We start from the raw sequence: 22,619 nt of genomic DNA on the forward strand, positions 1-22,619 counted from the left end.
TGACCAAATGTCTTGCTCTCTGTTGAAGTTAGAGAACTTCCGTTACAAATAGGTGTGTTTCTATTCCTCTAATCAAATTAATGTACAATTGCCAAGGTTTCCTCTTCTTGTTTAAATTTCTCCCATAAAATTCCACAGCTTTCGATTCGCGCTCAGCTTGGTGCAGCAGCAGAGAGCTTATTAAAGAAAGGAAAAAGCATTCCAGATGAATTGCTAGTTGGCATCATGGTGGAGGCTATTAGGTATGGAATAGATGACTCTGCATGACTCTATTTGAATGTGGTTAAATGTGTCTGTTGTTAGGGTCAGGCTTTGCCATCATTACGATGAAGAGTAAATTGCTCTGTTAATAACCACTCATTAAAATAATCGAGCCTATTTCTAGAGGGAGATGCTATTCATCGCCCCAGGAAGAGCAACCTTATTTGCCATGCACATATACATCAGAAAGCTTTACAGTTAATGCTCACTGAGTAGCTTTCATCTTTCCCCATTCCCCTTAAAAGAAAAGGTAGGAGCATGTATCCATGCAAAATTCTACGTGATTTTAAGCAGACCTGAAATACTTGGTGTAAATACCAGGGAAGGGTCCATTGTATTATAATCCATGCAGCTTATAATTTTTTTCTTGATTTTCTCTTGGGGTTTTTCTTGTCTATGTAGACAGGGGGGGTTTCTGTGAAGAGGCGTCAGGGCATTGCAGACACCACAACCAGTTATTTTTGGAGAAGCTAGATTTATTAGATTTTTATTCCTATGTTATTTTTATTTTCTGATAGGCAAAAGCTGTAGTCGAGCCTATCTTGTGGAGTCTTTCTAGCACAGAGAGGCACAATTTGTGACCCACAAAGACAAATGCAATCCTTCAGCCCAATATTGCAGTCTTCTAGGTGCCTGACAACACCCCTAGGTGCTTGCCATCCCTAGTAAGCAACCAGAGCAGAAGGTTTACTGAGTACCTAGAGGGATCCGTTCAGCTTTGCAGACCACAAGTTGTACAGGTACAAGACCTTTAAATACCCCTTTCAGTTTCTTGTACCTGTACAATGAAGCTAATGTGCTTTATATATATTCAGTGTTTAACTATTTTTTTTTAAATAAATTTTTATTGATTTTCCAACATATATTAAGACACAATACAACTAACAACACATAAACAAACAAACATATAAACACGTATAATTTCATAACCTCTTTTTCTTAAACCTTGTTTCAACGACTTCCCCATACCTCCCTTTTCTGCATCCCTGTTTTAAACTTTTCCAGCAACCCCTAATTTCAATTACTTATAAGTCACTTTCTTTAATCCTTTTTCTCTTACCCAGTTATTTGTCACTGCAATTCTGTTTTACATTACCCATGACATTTTAGCACTCATTAATTTTACAACAGTTCTTAAGATAAACTTTAAATTTCTTCCAATCTTCTTCCACCGTCTCTTTCCCTTGGTCACGGATTCTGCCAGTCATCTCAGCCAGTCCCATATAGTCTATCATCTTCGTCTGCCACTCTTCCAGCGTGGGTAGTTCTTGTGTCTTCCAATACTTTGCTAAAAGAACTCTTGCTGCTGTTGTAGCGTACATAAAAAACGTCCTATCTTTCCTTGACACCAATTGGCCCACCATGCCCAGGAGAAAGGCCTCTGGTTTCTTATGAAAGGTACACTTAAGTACCTTCTTAATTTCATTATAGATCATTTCCCAGAAGACCTTGATCCTTGGGCACGTCCACCAAAGGTGGTAGAAAGTACCTTCATTCAGTGTTTAACTATTAGTGCTCTTGGAGAAGCTACGTCATGGAATCATAGAGTTTGAAAGAACCATGCTAGCAGAAGTATGTAATGGGTTAAAAAGGCATTCTGAAAAGCAGTCATGGAAGGTTGCTAGTGGGTGTTGGTGGTAAGAGGCTGCTTAACTACCACCCCTGCCTCCAGCTGCTAGTCTACCTACAAGATGTGCGATGTCCATATGGGGATGGTCTATTTGTAACCCTAGTGACACCCCTTTTCAGGTGTATAGCATATCCTTACTTCATTTGGGTTTAATGGTCATATTTCTAAGGAATACGAAGTATAAAATGTTATAGCCAATGGACTACAGTAAAAATAGCCTTTGCCACCTTCTCACGTTCAATTCCCTCACTTGGTGTGAGACACAAGAATATGTTTTCATCATCTTGTGAATGTAACTGAAGTGTATAGTTGATTGTACTCTTCAGTTATCTTGGCCTGGTGAAGAATCACCTGCTGACCATGCTGTGCATGGGGAGCACAGGCCATAGCAGGCACCCTCGTTTGGGCTAGTTGGGCCAATAATCGGACCTGATAGAAGGCAGTTTTCTATGCACAAGATGTAATCTCCTCTGCCTTTATATGTATACCAGCCATTCAAAAGACTTTGCTAGATTAGATTTCTTCTAATCTATTAGACTCCCATAAAGAGAAATTTGGACTAGCACTACAAATGTGGCAATGCTGAGTCGACAAAGAAGTTGATTTGGGTGTGTGGCATCTGTGTTCATGGAATGAAAATCAGTTCAGGAGACCACGCAGCAGAAAACAGTAGTCTTTCCATGTTGTTTGTTTTTAGCCTTGGCTCAGCTGAAATGTTCTTTCTCCTTCCCCCACCTTTTCTTTTCAGACATCTTTATTTCAGTCTATATTCTTCTAGAACTCTTTTGAAATATTTAAATCTGCCTCTTTTAGGATCTAATAGAGTTTGAAAGAACCATGCTAGCCGGAGTATGTAATGGCAGAGGAAAATTATTTGAGTGCTGGAACAATGGTTAAAATCTTCCGAATGTGCTTAAGGTTGGTTCTGCTTTTCCTTTAGCCGACTGCCACCAGAAAGCGGCTGGATCTTGGATGGATTTCCGATGACACTGAACCAGGCCAAACTGCTTGAAAAGGCACTGACAAGGCGAGATCCTGACCAGGCAGAAGCAATGGCTAAAAACTTTAAACCTGTGTTGGTTCCAGATCCATCAGCTCTAAAAGAGCCACCTGTGCACCCACCTGCTCTTGACTTTGCTATGTTGCTTGAAGTTTCAGACGACACTGTGCTGAACCGGGTAGCATTTGTCAAGCGTAAGTTTAAAGTTCAATGCATGCGATTAAGGCACAAACCCGTACTGACAGATTCACATAACTGTGTTAATTGCTACTATTGCACAATGGCCTATTGCCTGTGGATTTGTGGCTACGGCTTTGTCTGTAGATTTGTGGCTGAAGACAGGAGATGGCACATCCATGGCATTAGATATTCATATGAATCAACCAAGACCCTCACCAATTTTCAAGTCATCTGTGGGCACTGGCGGAGGAAGGGGGTGCGGTAAGTGCAGCCCGCATCAGGTGTCACCCGGGGGGGGTGACATCACTGTGTCACCCCCCTGGAATGCTTGCCTCAGGCAGCACCCCCCTGGGACGCTAGCCCCGCCCCCGGGTGCACAACATGTGCGCCGCTCCAGGTGCTGCAGCAGCTAGCTCCTCCTCTATCTGTGGGGTGTGCACGAGAAGTTTGTGAACCACTGGAACAGACAGCAAATGCACCCCAAAAATCTTACCTCCCAGTGGGACCTATAACAAATGTTGCAGTATATCCTCACATCTCAAAAAGAGTGTCCTGTTCATTGTGCCAGCCAGCCAGCCAGCCAGCCATGCATTCTTTCAAAACACTCAATTTTACCCCACCTAGGCTCTCCCCCGCATTACACAGCTGGAACATAATCCAGGGGACAGCAAGGTTTACCTTGCCTGGGCCAGATTGGTTTTGCGGAGATCCTTCGCGCCCACGATTTTCAGCGTCTGTGCAGATGCGATTTCCGGTGCCATGGAAGCAAGTCCCTGCACCGGTTTAGCACAGTGTGCCAGGACTTGCTGAGCGGGCAGCTAAGTTCTGGGGCAGCTTGTGGGCCGGTTAAATGGCCTCTGTGGGCTGACCCCTGACATAATCCATTCTAAGAGTCACATCTGTTGCACCGACTTTTGTCTCTGGCCTCACCCACCACTGCTTGTGGGATGTTGCTTACAAGGGAATGTTGCCCTTGAGGTGAATAAGGTTCCTCATTCCTGCCTTAGGCTTTCTTTCTTACTTTCTTTCTCTCTCTCTCTCTCTCTCTGCTCTTTTGTAAACACTGGTGTGTGTGTGTCCCCCCCCCCCACGCAGCATGCCAATACCTTGCTCATCAACGTACCTCAGTGGGCTAGTTTTGTCTGAAAAAGTTTCCCCACTCTTGCCTTAAACCATGTACGATCGAAGCATTCTCCCTGGAAATTTCCTTCCCAAAATTGTTATTTTTTATATATTTTGCTGAACAGCCGACTCCCATCAGGGCAGGCTAGGAGAAGGTGATCAAGTTTCAGAAGTTCAATTCCATGACTCAGAAAAAGATGATTCTGTGAGGAGCCAGATGCAGCACAGGTGAGTCAGTTACAGTCAATATGAGAGTCCTGTCAGATTTAGACTAAAGGTCCATTTAGTGTAACATCCTGTTCTCACAGCTGCCAACTAGAGACCTGTGGGAAGCCTGCAAGCAGGACCTAAGTGCTGTAGGATCTCCTCAGTTATGAGTCTCCTCAACTGGTATACTGAGGCATATTTCCTTAGACTCTAGTGGTGGAGCATAGCCCTATCCTCCACAAATTTATACAGTCTTTTAAAGCCACCTAAGATAATGGCCATCACCATGGGAGTGGATCCTATAGTTCAGAGGTAGTCAACATGGTGCCCTTCATATGTTGTTGGACCACAGCTCCCATCAATGCTAGTCAGCTCTTGTCCTTATGGCCAGTAGCCACAAATTATGGGAATTCTAGTCTGAAAACTTCTATAAGGCACCACAGTGACTATCCCTGCCATTATTTAACTGTGCTGTGTTGAAGTAGTACTTACGTTTGCCTGTCCCAAATTGTCGAATATTCAGCTTCATTGCATGGTCCTAGGTTCTACTTTCTCCACGGCATACGTAACCCACCCTCGCCACCTTGCCCTGCTCCCAAATTTGCCCAGCTGCTTAAATTGCTTGTTATTTTGGCTTGACACTTTGCCTCCGCTCTTGCCCATGGAACAAAATGAGTAAACAGCCCCTGTGTGGTATAGTGAGCAAAGTATCAGACTAGGACTAGAGAGAACCAGCTTGAAGTCCACACTCAGCCATGAAGCTCCCAGGCAGAGAAATTGTACTTGGCCCAACTTCCTGGATGAGCATCAGAAGCCACAGAACTAGTAGATAAATACCAGATGAGGAATCTGATAATATGCCATTTCACCAGTGTTTTAGGGACATTCTGCTGGGACTATCAATAGGCATCAAGTCATTTTTATTTATTTTTTATTTTGGGATTTTGAAAGCTTCTCTAATACCTGATTTGTGTGTGATTCCGATTTCACAGAATTATAGGTTTCCTGGAGACATGGCCCAAGCTAGAAAACTGGTATTCTGAGCAGCAAAATATATTAATAAAGGTCAATGCAGAGACAGAGGAGAATCTTATGTGTCAAAGGGTAAAAGAAATTATAACAGAAGAAATTGTTAAAATCCAAAATAAAAGTAAGTAATGCTATTCCAGTGCTTAGATGAATGTTTACAAATACAAATATTTACATATTTAAAGGCTTCCAATAATCTGGCTGAATTTTTTTCATGTAATGGGATAAAGAAATAGTCCACAGTGTGGCAATGAATACCCTTCCCTCATATCTTTACCTCCCCAGACCTTTGGGATATAACTAGCTGGGGGCAGAGAAGAAATTCAAATCAGCTGTTTTTCTCTGAATTTTGCACCACAGTTCGCCAAGCAATATACACAAAAATGCATATACTAGGATGGAGTGCACATAAAATAGATATATTAGTGAAAAGGAAACAAGGATGAATTATGCTAGGGAAGATTGCTTTGCCAAAATTATTAAGCAAAATTGTGTACAAAAATGTGTACGTTAGGAGAAATTCACTGACAGAGTTTCATGAAGACTTTTTTAAAAATGCAAATTGATGCAGAAATTTGGAGAATTTAACTTAAGATTAGAAGAATGAGAAGTTAAGAAGAACTGAAACTGAAAGATTCACCCATCCCTATAAATAGTTCATAATTTGATTCAAGCAAGGTGTACCAAGATGATTGATTGATTGATTAAAAAGTGTTAAATACACAATACCCATGCAGCAGGGAAAATCAACTGGTTATTCACACACCATTTCCCCTTCACCAAAGGCATGAATAAACAAGGGTGCTTTTAAATGTTGGTGGAAGGATGTCAGTGCTGCAGACAAGCACAACTCCATCAAGAGGGAGTTCCATGAAGCCACCACAAAGAAGGCCGAGTCTTTTACCATTGCAAATTGAGCAATGCTCCCCCTGTATCTTAAAACTCAAGCCATCGGGTATTAGGGAAGGGGCTCTTGCAGGTAACTACACCTCAAGATACTCAGGGCTTTCAATATTAACCCCCAAAACTTGAATTGCCAGAGATCCCACAATGCATTCGGATTCAGTGTGACGTGATCCCACTCTGTTGCCCTGCTTAATGAATGGGCAGCTGCATTCCATCCTAGCTTCCAGACCATCTTCAAGGGCAGCCCTGTGGTGGAGTGCATTGCAGTAATCTAGCAGTGAGCAAATCCTTGGAGTTTATGCATTGTATCCATTGCCTTCGACATCCTGGGGAATAACTTTCTCAAGTTGCGTACCAACAATGTGGCAGAGAGATAAAGATGTACGGGTTTGTTGTTGATTTGTATGTGTTTTGCTGCTGAAGGAAAAGAAGAGGAAAAAAGAGAGGCTGAAAGACTGCAAGCGCTAGAAGCTGCCAAGCCTTTGCCACAAGAAGAGGTTCCAGCAGTCACGGTAGAAAAGGTGGAGGAGCCAGCCCCTGCTCCTTCTCCAGAAGTGCTGGAGCCGCCACCTGTGGCACCTAAAGGTTGGTGGTGAATCATATAAATACACTGTAAATCAATCATGAATTCAGGAACCATAAAATGAGCTGGGAACTCTTTTTTTAAAAAAAAGTGACAACTGTAACTTCTTTCTTTATAGAACTTGCACACAAGCAAAAGAAATTCTGCTGGTCTAAACAGAAATCCTTTGGGCTTTTCTTCCTCAGCTGTTTAGCCTACAGAATAACTTCCTTTCAGTTTGAATTTCACTCTAGGTGAAATCCAGGGGTGACATAGGGGTGGGGGAACCCTTTCTGAGCTATTTCACCCCTCGCTTTGAAACTATTTGGGACTGCCTCTGAAATTCTGCCTGCTGCTAAATTTGAAGCTCATCTGGGAGCTCCTTCCTAAGCAAAAGACTGTGAAGGATTTCATGGCGGATGAAAGTTTAGTGATCTCTACTTGAACTGATGTAATATTTTACCTCTACTGACCTTCTAGATCATGTGACTGGTCTGTTAATATCTTCTTGTATGTGCAACAAACAGGCTCTAAATGTCACAGATATAACAAGCACAGGTGCAAAATCTTAAGTCATGCTTGGAGTAGGAATTGATGAATTTTCGGGAAAACCAAAAGAGATTCTGTAAGTCTAGCGACGTTTATTCTGCAAGTGTTTTACATCGATTTCAGCAGGTTTACTCTCAGTATAAGTTAGTTGGGTATCTCTTTCTATAATTAAGCTGAGCAGAAACAAGCAGTTCACATGTAAGTAGCCATTGGACCAAATCCATGTGAATGACTTTCCCTGCTGTAGCCAAGTGTGTGATATGCTTGAGTATGGACAATGTTTTTTGTGGCCTGTTATGGCTGACACTTTCCTGATCTCTTACTGTGACTAAGAGGTTTGGAGTGAGCTGCCAATACATTTTCTCCTGCCCCCCCAACCCCTGCCTTCTCTTGTGCCTCTTCCCACTGGCCTTCCCTACCCCCACCCCAACAGCCTTAGTTAGGGGAATGGTGTGATTTTGTGGGAAATGCCTTCTCCATTCTGCTGAGAACCTTTGGCTCAGCTCTAGAGCTACATCTGCACCAGCCCTGACAAGATTACCTCTTAACCAGGGTTTGCAAATTAGCATCATGCTCTGCTTTCAGACCCCGGTTATTGTTAACCCTTGTGAAAGTTGGGGCAGATGTAACCTATAATTAAGGCATTGTGGGAAGTTTTGGAGCAGATGATTGTGAAAGAGGCAAAGGTGCCCTTAATCTCACAGCCTGCTCCTGATCTCATAACCATGTTTAGAGATCTGGAGCGCTAAATGTGTGCCAGAGCCATGAGTTGAAACAGCTGCATATGCACACACTTTCTCAAACACATCAAATTTCTGAAGTGGTGGGGGGGGGAGGAGAAATGGTCTTATAGAAGACTTGCAAAAGCCTTCTGAACATGCACAGACATTCCATTCTCAAAAGGAACTTTGGGGAGTGGAGTTTCAAAATAAAGACCCAAGTTACCAATGCACACTCTGAACATGCTCAGAAGTCTTCACTTCAGAGTGAGGGACTCCTTAGGACTGGAGGAAGTTGGGGACAACCTGTGGTCCTATGGAAAGGGCCATAACCCAGTGGTAGAGCATCTCCTTTGTATTTTTTTTTTATATGAATATTTATTAGATTTTCCAATTTTATATAAACACAAAAAGAAAAAGAAAAAGAAAAATATTAAAAACAAGTCAATTTCAATAACAGTTTTTCAGTAACATGATTCTTTGACTTCCTCATACCTCCCCTTCTTGTTTTCTAATTCAATTTGTTAATCCAGCAAATCCTAATCTCTTAACATTCCCTTTAAAATAACACCTTATTTTCCACTCAACTTTTTTTTTAAATTTAATGACTTGAACAATTTTAATCCCTATTATCTTTGTCATAACAGCTAGAGACCACAAAAGTTCAATCCAACATCTTTTCAGAGTTCATTAATTTTGTAGTATTTCTGTAAATAGTCCTTAAATTTCTTCCAATCTTCTTCTGCTGACTCTTCTCCCTGGTCGCGGATTCTGCCGGTCATTTCTGCCAGTCCCATACAGTCAATCAACTTCATCTGCCATTCTTCCAGAGTGGGTAGATCTTGAGTCTTCCAGTGCTTTGCTATAAGTATTCTTGCTGCCGTTGTAGCATACATAAAAAAAGTTCTATCCTTCTTTGGCACCAAATGGCCGACTATGCCCAAGAGAAAAGCCTCTGGTTTTTTCAAGAAGGTATACTTAAATACCTTTTTCATTTCATTATAAATCATTTCCCAGAAAGCCTTAATCTTTGGGCACGTCCACCAAAGGTGAAAGAATGTACCTTCAACCTCCTTGCATTTCCAACATTTATTATCGGGCAAATGATATATTTTTGCAAGCTTGACTGGGGTCATGTACCACCTGTATATCATTTTCATAATATTCTCTCTTAAGGCATTACATGCCGTAAATTTCATACCTGTGGTCCATAACTGTTCCCAGTCAGCAAACATAATGTTATGTCCAAGATCTTGTGCCCATTTAATCATAGCTGACTTAACCGTTTCATCCTGTGTGTTCCATTTCAGCAGCAAGTTATACATTTTTGACATAATTTTAGTTTTAGGTTCTAGCACTTCTGTTTCTAATTTAGATTTTTCCACTTGGAAGCCAATTTTCCTGTCCAAATTGTAAGCCTCCATTATCTGAAAATAATGAAGCCAGTCTCGGACTTTATTTTTTAGTTTCTCAAAACTCTGCAGTTTCAGTCTATCTCCTTCTTGTTCCAAAATTTCCCAATATTTTGGCCAATTGGCCTCCATATTGAGCTTTTTCTGAGCTTTCGCTTCCATTGGTGACAACCACCTTGGGGTCTTATTTTCCAGTAAATCCTTGTATCTGATCCAAACATTAAACAGAGATCTCCTGACAATATGATTTTTAAATGCTTTGTGAGCTTTAACCTTATCATACCACAAATATGCATGCCATCCAAAAACATTGTTAAAACCTTCTAGATCCAAAATGTCCGTGTTTTCAAGAAGCAGCCAGTCTTTCAACCAGCAGAATGCTGCTGATTCATAGTACAGTCTGAAGTCCTTTGTATGCAGGAGATCCCAGATTGAATCCCTGGCATCTGCAGCTAGGGTTGGGCATGTCCCTTCCAGAACCCCTGGAGTCAGTGCAGACAATAATGAGCTGGATGGACCAGTTAGGAAGCTTCTTTTATTCCTATGTTCCTCCACATGCTGTTGGACTACAATTCCCACCATCCCTGGTCATTTACCATGTTGGCAGGGGCTGATGGGAATTGAGAGTTCAATAGCAGCTGAAAAGCCACATGCTCCCCACCCCTGGCTTAGGATTAACAGCCCTTGGGTTACCCTGGGGTGGGGGACTACAGCTTTCTATTCCTCTTGCTCATTGAGGAATAGGGGGAGGAGAGAGAAAGCCACACTTTTTAGAGTTCACATGTGCTGACGTAGCTTAGAAGCAGCCTTCAACCTTAGCTGCAGTGGCTGCTGTCCCTCCGCCACCGTCACCATCACCCTCCTGCAGTTTGTAAAAGTGTGAAAAGCAGGCAGTGGGAGGGAAGCAGGCAGGTGAGAGAAGCTGAGCATCACAAGCGAAGGTGAAATTTGAAGTTGGTCTTGGCTCATAATGGCTAGCATCGTGTTTTCAAAGCCAGAGCATGGGGGTTTCCACTTCCAAACAAACCCCTCTCCCATCCCTCTCCACCCCTGCAAAGAAGTGTGGTTCTGCACTGACGTGGCTCAGTTAACATGTGCCAGAATGTTTGTCTGATACATATGGAATTTCTCTACAGAGTCCCCCCCAGGAGAGTCGCCTAAGAAGGGCAAAAAAGGAAAGAAAGATAAAGGAGACAAAGGAAAAGAAGGTAAACCAGGTAAAGTATGGATTTATTTAATTTTTACAGCACTCTTTTGCTGACAGCCACAAATGACAGCTGATTTCACTTTCACCTTCTCCTCTTCCTCCAAAAGCATCTTGGCAAGTTTTGATTAGGCAGGGGAAACATTTTGGTTGGCAAAGGGAAGACATTCTCAAACCTGAAGCCTGACCTTTCCCTGATATATACTATAGGGCACCTTGAATGATATATAATATACTCATAAAATGTCCATCAGTCAAAGCCATTCAGGGAAATCAACCAATGTTTGTTACTCACAACCTATTAAAGTAGTCCTAGGTAAAATACTTTCCCAAATGTTAACGGTGTGTTTATATTTAAGGCACTCCACGAGGGAAAGAGAAAGGGAAGACCGCTTCAGCTGAAGATGTACCGCCTCCCCCTCCTATAGAGCTACCTCGAATTAAACCAGGATCAGATGAATGGGTTTACGTCGATGAACCACTTCCTCAAGTATGGCAGTCCAAAATCAGCATTGCATTATGGTGGTCTTCCTTCCTTCCTTCCCCACCCTCACCTTTGCCTTGATGTTTTGAATGGCTTCCAATGCCATGGTAAACATAAAATGGAAAAGTTTTTTTTTGCAAAACTGGCTGGCCAATTCTTGAGATAGGGAGAGTCATATGCACTGCAGCCTCCCCACAGGTCACTGTAGAAGGCAAGAAAAGTCTTAAAGCAAAGTTATTGGGTTGGATTTAATGTCATGCTACAACAGATGTTCTGTCAGCATAAACATTTCAGCTTGTCAGATGGAACGATTCCCCTTTCCTCCCCCTGTGTGCTTTTCTGGGGGTTCTCATGGCTCCCCCTGGGCCAATTTGGGGGGTGGTGTGGAGAAAGCCCCATTGCACAAGATGAGGCTTGTTAGATGAATCCCATCCATGGTGGTTAAGGATTTGAGTTAGGAGGAGGAATTTTAAAAGTGCAAGATAAGTAAAAGGATTGTTATTAGTATCATCCTGCCCAATTTCCAAGGCGTTTACACATATATCCTCCACAACACCATTTGAGATAGTTTACTGAAAGACAGAAATTGGCTGAAGGCCACCCAGTGAGCTTGGAGATTTGAAATGAGGGCGTTCCCTTTCCATTCGTAACACTTTGCCTATAGCATGACACTGGCTCTTGCCAAGAGGGTGGCTGTGTCAAGCATAGGATCAGCAATGACATGGCAAGAAGGCATGGAAGTTGAGGTAAGAGAAGAAAATAAAATAAAATAAAAAGGTAGAATATGGTGCAATAACTTAATATACCCCCTTCCTGACAGCATTTTAGTTAGGCAGCCCATTGGTTGGCACATAAAACCAATGTCTTTTAAACCTTAACAGGAGGTGCCTGAATTTTTAGTTCCTTATTGGGAAACGGTGGAGAAAACCTATAAGAATAACATCAAAGCCACACTTCGATGCCTCAGAGGTGAACAGCATGTCATCATTCATTATCTGTCACATGCTAGGTAAGCCAGGGGGATTTTATGACTCAATGATATGCACTGTTCCTGCCACCATCTTTCATTTATTGAACCTTTGGCTTCTTCTCATTTTGTTGTGCACAGAAATCATTTCAGGGAATTCTTAACACGCCCCGACCACAAGCAAGAGTTTGTGACTCAGTGGCAAGCCGATTATAACTCAGTGGCTGATGACCTGTGGGAAGACGATGAAACGAAAGAGGAGCTGCATCAAAGGGTTACTGTAAGTGGCATCTGAAAGTGTTGGATCACTTGCTGAGCTTTGTCAATCTGGATCTTGCCCTGAAGTAAACAAGAGTGCAGAGAAAACAGACTGTAATTCTCAAGCGCCTAACTCTTGAAGTCTCTGGTGTTTTGTCGGATAGAGAACAGGCAAATCTGTCAATTTCGATTTTGCTCAGTTTCTCACTTTCCCTATCTGAATTTCAATTGGACACATTCCTGCATCAGTTTCTTTTTTTTTTTTTTTTGAGGATTGTAAAAACCAGTTTGCAAGCATTTTAGTGTGTATTTCTTCTAATGCATCCATTTTTGTATGCAGTTTTGCTGAATACGATAATGCATTGCATAGTATAATTATTAGAATGCATTGTACATTATTTTTAATATATGCATTTTTATGTATACTTTCCCTACAATATGCACATTTTTGGAGGCTTCTTTTTGCCTGGAAAACTGCATGTGAATATCAAAGAATAGCTGCATTTGAGTTCACATATTGCTTTAGATGCCTGGGAAAGGTGTCCTACAATCAGAGGAGCACTGCGGCTCTCCAGTAGGAAGAGGAAATATTTGAGGCTCATCTCCTGACTTTGGTGTGATATATCTGGGATGCCTGTACACTGGGGTGGAGAACCTGTAGTACTCCAGCAGTTATTGGGCTCCAGCTCCCGTCAGCCCCAGCCAGAATGGAGAATGGTCAGAGATAATGGGAGTTGTAGTCCAATATCTGGAGGGCCACAGGTTTCCCACTCTTGCTGTGCACCTTTTGCCTAAGACCTACAGAGTCTGCATGCATAGATGCAAAAGTTCTTGTGGCACAAGAGCAAATGCCATTTTCAGTATACTTTTAGAAATTTTACTTGGCTGTGTCATTTCCATCAGTGCATTTTTGCTGTTTGCAAGACAGGCATGAAATCGTCACGTCAGATGATTAGACATTAGGTGCATGAGAGCTTACATTGCAATACTGAGGAAGTGTGAGACTTCAACTTGAAATTAAATAGCAAGAGAATCGGGACTAGAAATCGAGCCCTACCACATGACATACCCAAAGCTTATCTCCAAAGGCACATAGCTAATGTTGCTGCTGACCACAACACCTGTTTAAGTTACTGGGAAGAGAAATTTATGGTATCCTCTTCTCTGGCAGCTCAGTGACTCAGGCAATAGAGTAATGGAAAACTGAGTGGCTTAAAAGGAGTAAAACCTGAAGCTTGGTTTGGTTCAGGGGGATATTTTTGCTTCTTGTGGTAGAAGGCACCTGCTTTTTCTTAAGAAAAAAAAATTCTCAGCCCTCATTCATAAACCACTGAGATGAAAGCCATTAAGATAAAAGTCACACCCATCAATATCTGAATGGGAAACTAAGTTATACAAATGTGCAGTGATATGAAAATTTACAGGCTACATGTTTATGAAAGAAGAGAGACAACAGTATAATAATCTTATTCCAAACTGGCATAGCTTTATTATTTACTGAGAAAGTTCCTGTTTTAAGACACGTTTCCAATACTTTGCAACAAACTGCCATAGTAATGTCACTATTTATGGCAAGTGTGGGAAGCCTTTGGCCCTCCAGATGTTGCTAAACTACAACTCCCACCATTGGCCATGCTTGCTGAGGCTGATGGGAGTTGTAGTTCAGCAACATCTGGAAGGCCAAAGACTCCCCACGACAATACCTGGAGGAGAAGAAGAAGAGTTTGGATTTGATATCCCGCTTTATCACTACCCAAAGGAGTCTCAAAGCGGCTAACATTCTCCTTTCCCTTCCTCCCCCACAACAAACACTCTGTGAGGTGAGTGGGGCTGAGAGACTTCAGAGAAGCGTGACTAGCGCAGGGTCACCCAGCAGCTGCATGTGGAGGAGCGGAGACGCGAACCCGGTTCCCCAGATTACGAGTCTACCTCTCTTAACCACTACACCACACTGGCTCTCACTGGAGGGCACCCTATTGGCTAACCCTGGTGTGGGGCCTCATTTAGAGACTGATGTGTGAACTGGAACTAAATATCAAACATGCACTTAACTGTCGTTTTTATTTCTGTTGTGTTTTGGCAAAGCATTTTTGATGTTTGGGTACTTTTCATTTTCATCTTTTCAGGACCTAAGAGATCGTCTGTGGGATATCTGTGAAAACAGGAGGGATGAAGCTGAGCAAGAGCGCAATGATATCATGAGCGATGGCTGGCTGCCAGACCGATTGGCACTTCTGATGAACCACATCTTTTCACTTATGCAGGTCTAGCAATATTATGTTGTTGGTGTATTTTTTTTAATAGTCTAAATGGGGGAGGGGCTGGCTTTTACACTGATGTGTGTTTTGAAGCTATAACCTAATTAGGCCATTAGCGAAACATACTTAGCTACTCTATGGCTACGAGCAGCATCCTCTGCTGTGCAAATTGAAGAGTTAAGGTCTGGTAAGCTGCTCATTGCTTGTATTCTCATTGTGCTGCTGGATCCAGATCTAGGGATGTAAGAAGGCATCTTCTCCCATTCTGCCTATGTTTGTCATATGCAGCATCGTTTCCATTCATCTGCAGTTTGTCTTCCTCCAAAACCCATGTTATTTGTCTCACTGTCCACTGTAGCAAAACATTACTATCTTATTCCACCCCATTCATTTTAGTGCAAAAGTGGGTTAAATGCAGTCAGTTAGGTATTGTTTGGGGACTGAAAGCAACAACAGTGGCAAATACCAATTGCGTTCACTGGATTGGCTTCATTTCTGGACATGGGAAGCAAACACCAGCAATTTCCGATGCCATTTCTGCTTTCATCAGAATTCCCTAGCATTTGTATTCCTGCATCAGTGTTTATGCAGCTTGAGACTGGTTTGTTTATTTAACAAAATTTGTGTTGCACTTAGCTTATAAGTCTCCAAGCAGTTTACCAAAAAGAAAAAAAGTTGGGAAATGAAATTCAGATCATCATCGCTGTGCAAATCAGCTTGCATTCCAGAATTCATTCTATGTAGTGCAAGGCCAAACTGGTTGCTGGTTCGTAGCTTTTGGCTCAGTTCTTTCTCATTTTGCTCTGCCTTCCTTTGCTTTGCCCTTGTCTTGCTTTTGCTTCACTTTGTCTAGCCTTGCCATGATCCCAGGACTTGACCCTCTGGCTTGGCAGTAGACGGATCTGACAATAGAGCTAAAGAGCACGAGGCCTAAACCTTTGACCTGGTGTGCTTTTCTTCACAATTAGATAGCAACACTCACGTTGATTGGTTTGGGGTTCCCCCCTCCCGACACACACACCTTTGAGACTGTGGCTTTGTGAATTTTCCCATGAAAACACAGCACCGTTTTTGCTTTTCAGTTATATATTTAGAGGCTTCTGTTCTAATAATAAATCAAAAGTATGACAGGTGCATAATGCTTCTTGCCTGCACTTTGAAGGAAGAGATGCTCTGAACTTGCCAAAATCCGCCTGGCACAACTGCTCATTTATAGACTGAAAGTAAGGAGTTTGCATAAATGTGACGTAGGGCCAAAGCAGACCTTACAGGGCCACCATTCACATGTAAGACCCATTTGCATAGAAAGCAGGAAAAAGAACATATTGGAAAAGGGAGCTGAACCTGCTTGCTGTGCTTTATCTCAATTGCTCTACATCCTCCTCCATTTCCAGCTGTGATAGCAGAAATAAACAAGGAAGGGAGAAAAAGTGGAGCAACAGGGAACATAAAACATAGGAGGAAGAAGGGTTCAGCACCTCCCATTTGCTCTGCTTTTACAAGCAGATCCACCTCCTGCTTTATATGTGAATGGGACAGACACATATGTGAATGGGCCAGTATCACGTTTATATGTGGGGAAGATCATAGCTCAGTGGTAGAGCGTCTGCTTTGCATGCAGAAGGTCCTAGGTTCAATCCCCAGCATCTCCAGTTAAGACTGGGAGGGAACTCTGCCTGAATTCCTGGAGAGCTCCTGGCAGTCAGTGTGGACAATACTGAGTTAGATGGACCAATGGTCAACTCAGCATAAGGCAGCTTCCTATATTCCTCTGTGTGAATGGGCCAGCATGGCACATCGTTTGGCCCTCTTTTTTCTGAGCAGAAGAGTGACTTCTAGGGACATCCTTTGCTACCTGTCCCTTAACCTGAGGTAAGAGAATGGGAGCAGGCCAACGGATTGCACATGCTCTCCCCTTTCGCATTCAGATTTGCCTCCCCACCCTCTGCTAAGTTCCAGTCATGGCTAGTCATTAGGTTTCCCCCATGCCAAACTTGATTAGCACAAACTAGGGTTCGTTCCTCACCAGGGTTTGAAGGTGGCTGCAGGTGGGGTTAGTAGCAAACCCTGGTTAGCAGTAACCCTGGTTAAAGTCAGTGGACAACAAGGCATGCTTTAGATTGATGGTGGGGAGAATTAACATGGGCAATGAGAAGCAAAGGGATAGGGATAGGAGAGTACAGTCTTTTGGAGAAACCCTCAACCACAGTTTCCAAAAGTTCCTCAAGTTTCTACGGGAAGGAATGCAACAGTTACAACTGTATAGTTCTGGTATGCGTAGCATAGCGAAGGACTTTCTTGGTTGTTGTTAAAGAGAACATTAGGATTCTTTGGCGCAAGCTAGAGAAGGAAAAGCAATACAGTACCCCCATATCTCTTCCTCAAATTTGCCCCATAAAATCCAGTTGTGAAAAAACACATAATGGGATATCATTGCATCACATAACACTTTGAAGTTACAAGTGAAAGTGTGGAAATATGTGGCTGCTGCACACTCATGGTTTCTCCTCAGTTGTGTCTTTAGTATGCTTGGTCCTAAAATTATTTAAATATTGGGGCCATTCTTAGAATCTATCCCCCTCCCCCCGCTATAGCATTTTGATGTTTTAGGAACTGCTTTGTGAATTATCCATGGAGATAAGGTGTCAGGAAATACTTGAATAATTTCTTGTTTTGTTTTCCTGGTATATCATGAAGAACGAACTGGACCGTTTCCAGGATACCAAGAGGCTTTTGCATGACTACTATAGAGGGATGGAAGGCAAAATTCCAACGGAGACCAGCAATGAGTTTGCCAGAATACCTTTGATAGATCTAACTGATAAAGAACAACCCATGGAAGAGGCCAAGACTAGAATGTACATTTAAAATTGCGGTATTGTAATAATCACTGAATGTGGGGGGAGGAGAAAGGAATGGAGAATATAACTGATTTGGGAATAGAGTAAGCTATGTGCATGAATGGAAAAGTGTAAATAGTCAACAGTAGTCAACCCCACACCTCTCATTCAAAAGATTCCAGGTTTAATCTCTGGCATTTCCAGTTGCAAAAAGGGATCTTAGATAGCAGATACTGGTAAATACTTCTGGTCAAGACCTTGGAAGGGTCAGAGCAAGCAGCAGTGGGCTAGATGGACCATTGGTCTGATCTTGTGTAACGTGGCTTCTTATGTTCCGATAGTACACCTGTGAGAAGAATTCAAGTTGACAGCTTTAGGTATTACGGTTGCAGTGAAGTAAATAGTTACACTCTTCGTGTAATCAACATAACTGTGAATTCATGAGAATTAAAAGTCTGGAGAGAGGGCAGGCGCATGCATCCTATACTTACCCTCTCCACCAATCATGGATTATATGCACACTACACACTCATGCACAATGCAGTGAGGTGTGTGCACATTCACAAACACACAAAATACCTATGCTTTGCTCCTGGACACTCACCAGGTTGCTAAAGTGCAAATTCAAACCCAGATTAGATCACCAAATGAACACAGGTACTTGTGCAAATGCTTGCATAAAGACCAAGCAGACACCTTTTCCCTAAGCTCAGATCTCTGTCCTTGCAAGCCAAGGGTCATCACCCTCTTGCTGCCCTCTCTTTCCCCCAGTGGCTTGAGTTCCCTGGAAGGAGGGATTAACTATTATGCCACTCTGGGAACTGTAGCTTTGTGAGGGGCATAGGGAGTCTCCTAATACCTCTCAGCACCCTTACAGTTCCCAGGATTCTTTGAGGGAAGCCATGACTGTTTAACACGGTATAAAACTTCTTTAAATGTAAGGTGCAGATATGGCCTAGGCTTTACAAGTGCCATCAGGGAACGAGAGTAAGATTTGGGTTCCTTCCCAAATCACCTCCAACAGTACAGGCAGGATGTTGAGTGTAAACCTTACATAGATGAGTATGGGTCACTATCCATCCGCTTTAAAAAAAGAAGAAGAAAGGGATAGATAATTTGGCAGGGACTTCACCCATCTATGTGCCTTGGTTTTTACTAAATGTCCGACACGCAATGGGAGAATGTTGAAACTTGAGGTTTGTTCCATGCACTATTTCTATGCAGAACGTAAACAAGAGGCCTGCATGGGAACCAGCTTGTAATTTTTTGTATGAGACCTTTATAATGAACAGAAATACTCTCTTACAGAGCAAATATACAAGTTTAAGTTTTGAGAAATGCAGAAGTAAATCTGTTGCCTCTCTCTCTCTCTCTCTCTCTCTCTCTCTCTCATTCTCTCTCTTTCTGTTTTAAGAATTCCTCTGAGTGTTCACAGAGCTGCTTCTCCAGAACCAAAGGACAAGATGAAAGCAATTCCAGTCAAGATCAAGGATGATGTGTTTTCTGAAAGCATAATCTTTAATTTTGCCCCAGAAGAAAAACAGATTACTGAGATGTGGCACAATATTGTAGCCACAATATCCAACATGGTAAGAAAAGCCACAAGTATTAGAAGAGTTCAAACAGAGATCTGGATACAGCCGTTAAGAATGTAAAAAGAGCTTGCTGGATCAGGCCTGTAGGAAACCCACACTCAGGAAATTCTGCAATTTCCAACATTGGGGATCCTGCCTCCGACCATGGAGCCAGTTTGGAAGCTTCCTGATAAATGTTTTGCTGACTCCAGTGCAAGATTACTGCAGTGTTCTCTCTTTAAGGACTCCCCTGAAGACAGAAACTCTGATTTGTGCAAATTTTCACAGTTTTAATTGGGCACTCTCACCTATTATATAAACGTGCTAGCACGTTTCAGATAATCCCTTCAATATCTCAAAAAAGCATCTCTACAGAGAATTGGGTGATAAAAAAATTCTTTGAAATTTGATCAGTTACTTACATGATGAAACAGTGTGAAAGTCAAATTCATCACGGAACAGCTGTAGTTATCCCCACCCCCCTAAATCATACATAAATGATTTTTTTACTTGGCTGCAGAGATCCCATGAGTGGAATGCTGCTGAGAGGATACTCTCACTGGCAGAAGGGGAAGGGGAGGCAATTTTCACTGATTCCCCTTGAAGCCCCATGCACCTCTTCGAAAATATGCAGAAGGTTGGTGAGCCTTTCAAAGCAGCGCAAGTATAAACAGCAAAAACCGGTCTTCTCTCCCCACTCTCACCATCAGCAGGAGCCCCCACTGTATTGAAGACGCTTCCATTCATGGAAGAGCAAGTCTGTATCCATGCCCTGTACTGTATGTTTCTCTGTCTCTTATTTAGGTAAGGGATAGCCAAATATTCCCCAAATATTTATTGGACTCTAGCTCCCATCAGCCTCAGCCAACACTGCCAAAGGACAGAGATTATGGGAGTTGGAGTCCACAAAGCCTGCAGATCATCCATAATCTAGATAATGTGCATTTGTGACGGATGGTCTGTCTTATTTATTTTATTTATTTATTAGGTTCATATACCACCCTTCATCAAAATATCTCAGGGTGATTCACAAGACAAAAATACAAGATAAAACCACAAATGTGTCGTTAAAACAAAAACAACAAAACAATAGCCCCCTCTCCCACAAACACATTTAAAAGGCTGTAGAATATTAATCAGCCAAAGGCCTGATTGAAGAGGAACGTTGTTGCCTAGCACTTAAATATATATAATGAAGGCGCCAGACGAACCTCCCTGAGGAGAGCATTACACAACGGGGAGCCACTGCAGAAAAGGCCCTGTTCTCGTGTTGCCACCCTCCGAACCTCACATGGAGGAGGCACATGAAGAAGGACCTCAGATTATGAACACAGAGTTTGAGTTGGTTTATATGGGGAGAGGCAGTTCTTATATAAGCCCTATGGGTTTCATCCCTTACATGAGCAGAAGGCTCTTCTCTTATTTCAAGGGGGCGTCTCCAGTATCTGCCCATTCATTCTGTGGTTGAAGGCCCCATGCTACAGCCTGTGCCTTTCCAGAATGTTGTAAGAGCAGAAGAAGAGTATGGGAGCAGTTATATTAGATTCCCACCAACCACCTGGAGCAACTTGGGGACTGGAAGGAGAAAGTTCAGAAGCCACCGCATGATCTCTGGATCCCAACCTATAGAGAAGTAATAGTTTATAATGTTAAGTGGTCTGTTTCATAATGACATGCTGGTTATTGACAATCATGAAACAATGATCGTTTTGTTCAAAATACTCTTGCTGCTTTTTTACTTAAGTGTGACCCTTTAAAATTAAGGTTACAGCTGAAATACAAGCAAAAGAGGCGGAGGAAGAAAAAGAACGGCTTCAGCAAGAAATGAAAGAGAAAGAGCGCCAAAAATCTTCCCAAGCAGAAAAGAAGGGGAAAGAAGGGAAAGGGAAAAAGGGGAAAGGAGGAAAGGAAGCCAAAGGTGGAAAGGATGCCAAAGGAGGGAAAGATGCCAAAGGAGGGAAAGATGCCAAAGGAAAGGAAGGCAAAGATGCCAAAGGCAAAAAAGGAAAAAAGAAAGGTAAATGAGATGCAAGGTAAAAGAGAGGGAGGGTTCTGGATTAATACAATTGTGTTTGATCATTTAAAAAAAAGCAAACTTTGCATTCCCAGCAAAACAGAGGAGGGGAGTTAAGGTATATCCCTTACTGGAGCCTGTGCACACATTGGTCCCCCTTTTCAGGAGTTAGTTCAGGGACAGGGAACCTGAGCTGCTCACATGTTGCTGGACTACAACTCCCACAATCCCAGGGGTGTAGGAAAGGAGGTGCGGGTGGTGCGGGCCGCCCTGGGTGTCATCCTTGAGGAGGGTGACAAAATGGCACACCACAGGGGGCGGCACTCACCGTGGGGCCTGGCATGCAGTGTGCCCGAGCCATGCGTCTCACCTTGGAGGGATGCGGTGGCTTGGGGCCCCACATTGCCCGAAATGGCAGCGTGGGGCTTGCGTATGCCAGGCGGTCTCTGTGGGCAGCATGCCGCAGCGCCCCATGCACGGATCACCCCACCCCCGTGGGTGGATCACCCCATGGGTGTATCATCCCCTTGGGTGGATCGCCCCGCCCCCGCCGCTCCAGGTGCCAGAGCAGCTAGCTGCGCCCCTGCACAATCCCCAACCTTTTGCCATGCTGACAGGGACAGGTGGGAGTTGGAGTCCAACAACTAAAGCAGTCAGGTTCTGGTCTAGAAAGGACATCTAAAATTAAGGTAATCTACAAGCTCTAACTATGCTTCACTACTGTATTGGAATACAGTATACATAGGAGATGTATTGCTTAATGCATGGTTTTATTATGGCTATCAATTTTCCCTGTGTATTATTAACGATTGGTTGCAAGCTTACTGTGGCTGAAAAACAGCATACAAATGTAATAAACAGTAACTTTTGAAGGGTTGCAGGTTCCCCACTCCTAAATTAGACTGTACCCAAAGATCTTTCCTGGTCTGTTGTCAGAGAGAAGTCTTACAGTTCAAAAAGCAAAGCCAAAAAGGCAGCATTTGACACTTGATGTTATAAATGAACGCTGTTTGGTATTTTGGCATTTTGTATCTTGTCATATTATGGGACGTGGGTGGTGCTGTGTGTTAAACCACAGAGCCTAGGACTTGCCAATCAGAAGGTCGGCGGTTCGAATACCTGTGATGGGGTGAGCTCCCGTTGCTCGGTCCCTGCTCCTGCCAACCTAGCAGTTTGAAAGCACGTCAAAGTGCAAGTAGATAAATAGGTACTGCTTCAGCGGGAAGGTAAACGGCGTTTCCGTGCGCTGCTCTGGTTCGCCAGAAGCGGCTTAGTCACGCTGGCCACATGACCTGGAAGCTGTACGCCGGCTCCCTTGGCCAGTAAAGCGAGATGAGCGCCGCAACCCCAGAGTCGGTCACGACTGGACCTAATGGTCAGGGGTCCCTTTACCTTTACCTTATCTTGTCATGTTACACTGTTGTGGTATACAGAGTCAAACCA

The 22,619-nt window shown here is 43.0% G+C and overlaps 1 protein-coding gene across 4 annotated transcripts in view; it reads left to right on the forward strand.

Annotated features, from left to right (window-relative positions):
• SPEF2 (sperm flagellar 2) overlaps nucleotides 1–22,619 on the forward strand; it is a 91,435-nt gene that overhangs the window by 35,708 nt on the left and 33,108 nt on the right. For all 4 annotated transcript variants that reach the window (XM_083575468.1, XM_083575469.1, XM_083575470.1 and 1 more), the window contains exons 15-27: nucleotides 139–242; nucleotides 2,832–3,085; nucleotides 4,319–4,421; nucleotides 5,393–5,550; nucleotides 6,759–6,920; nucleotides 10,714–10,794; nucleotides 11,141–11,271; nucleotides 12,147–12,274; nucleotides 12,374–12,512; nucleotides 14,617–14,754; nucleotides 17,446–17,606; nucleotides 19,003–19,177; nucleotides 20,927–21,179. In XM_083575468.1, the coding sequence (XP_083431594.1) occupies nucleotides 139–242; nucleotides 2,832–3,085; nucleotides 4,319–4,421; nucleotides 5,393–5,550; nucleotides 6,759–6,920; nucleotides 10,714–10,794; nucleotides 11,141–11,271; nucleotides 12,147–12,274; nucleotides 12,374–12,512; nucleotides 14,617–14,754; nucleotides 17,446–17,606; nucleotides 19,003–19,177; nucleotides 20,927–21,179 (1,987 nt within the window). The remainder of the gene's footprint in view (nucleotides 1–138; nucleotides 243–2,831; nucleotides 3,086–4,318; nucleotides 4,422–5,392; nucleotides 5,551–6,758; nucleotides 6,921–10,713; nucleotides 10,795–11,140; nucleotides 11,272–12,146; nucleotides 12,275–12,373; nucleotides 12,513–14,616; nucleotides 14,755–17,445; nucleotides 17,607–19,002; nucleotides 19,178–20,926; nucleotides 21,180–22,619) is intronic.

The sequence above is a fragment of the Podarcis filfolensis genome (assembly GCF_964270895.1).
Source record: "Podarcis filfolensis genome assembly, chromosome: 11".
NCBI lineage: Eukaryota > Metazoa > Chordata > Lepidosauria > Squamata > Lacertidae > Podarcis > Podarcis filfolensis.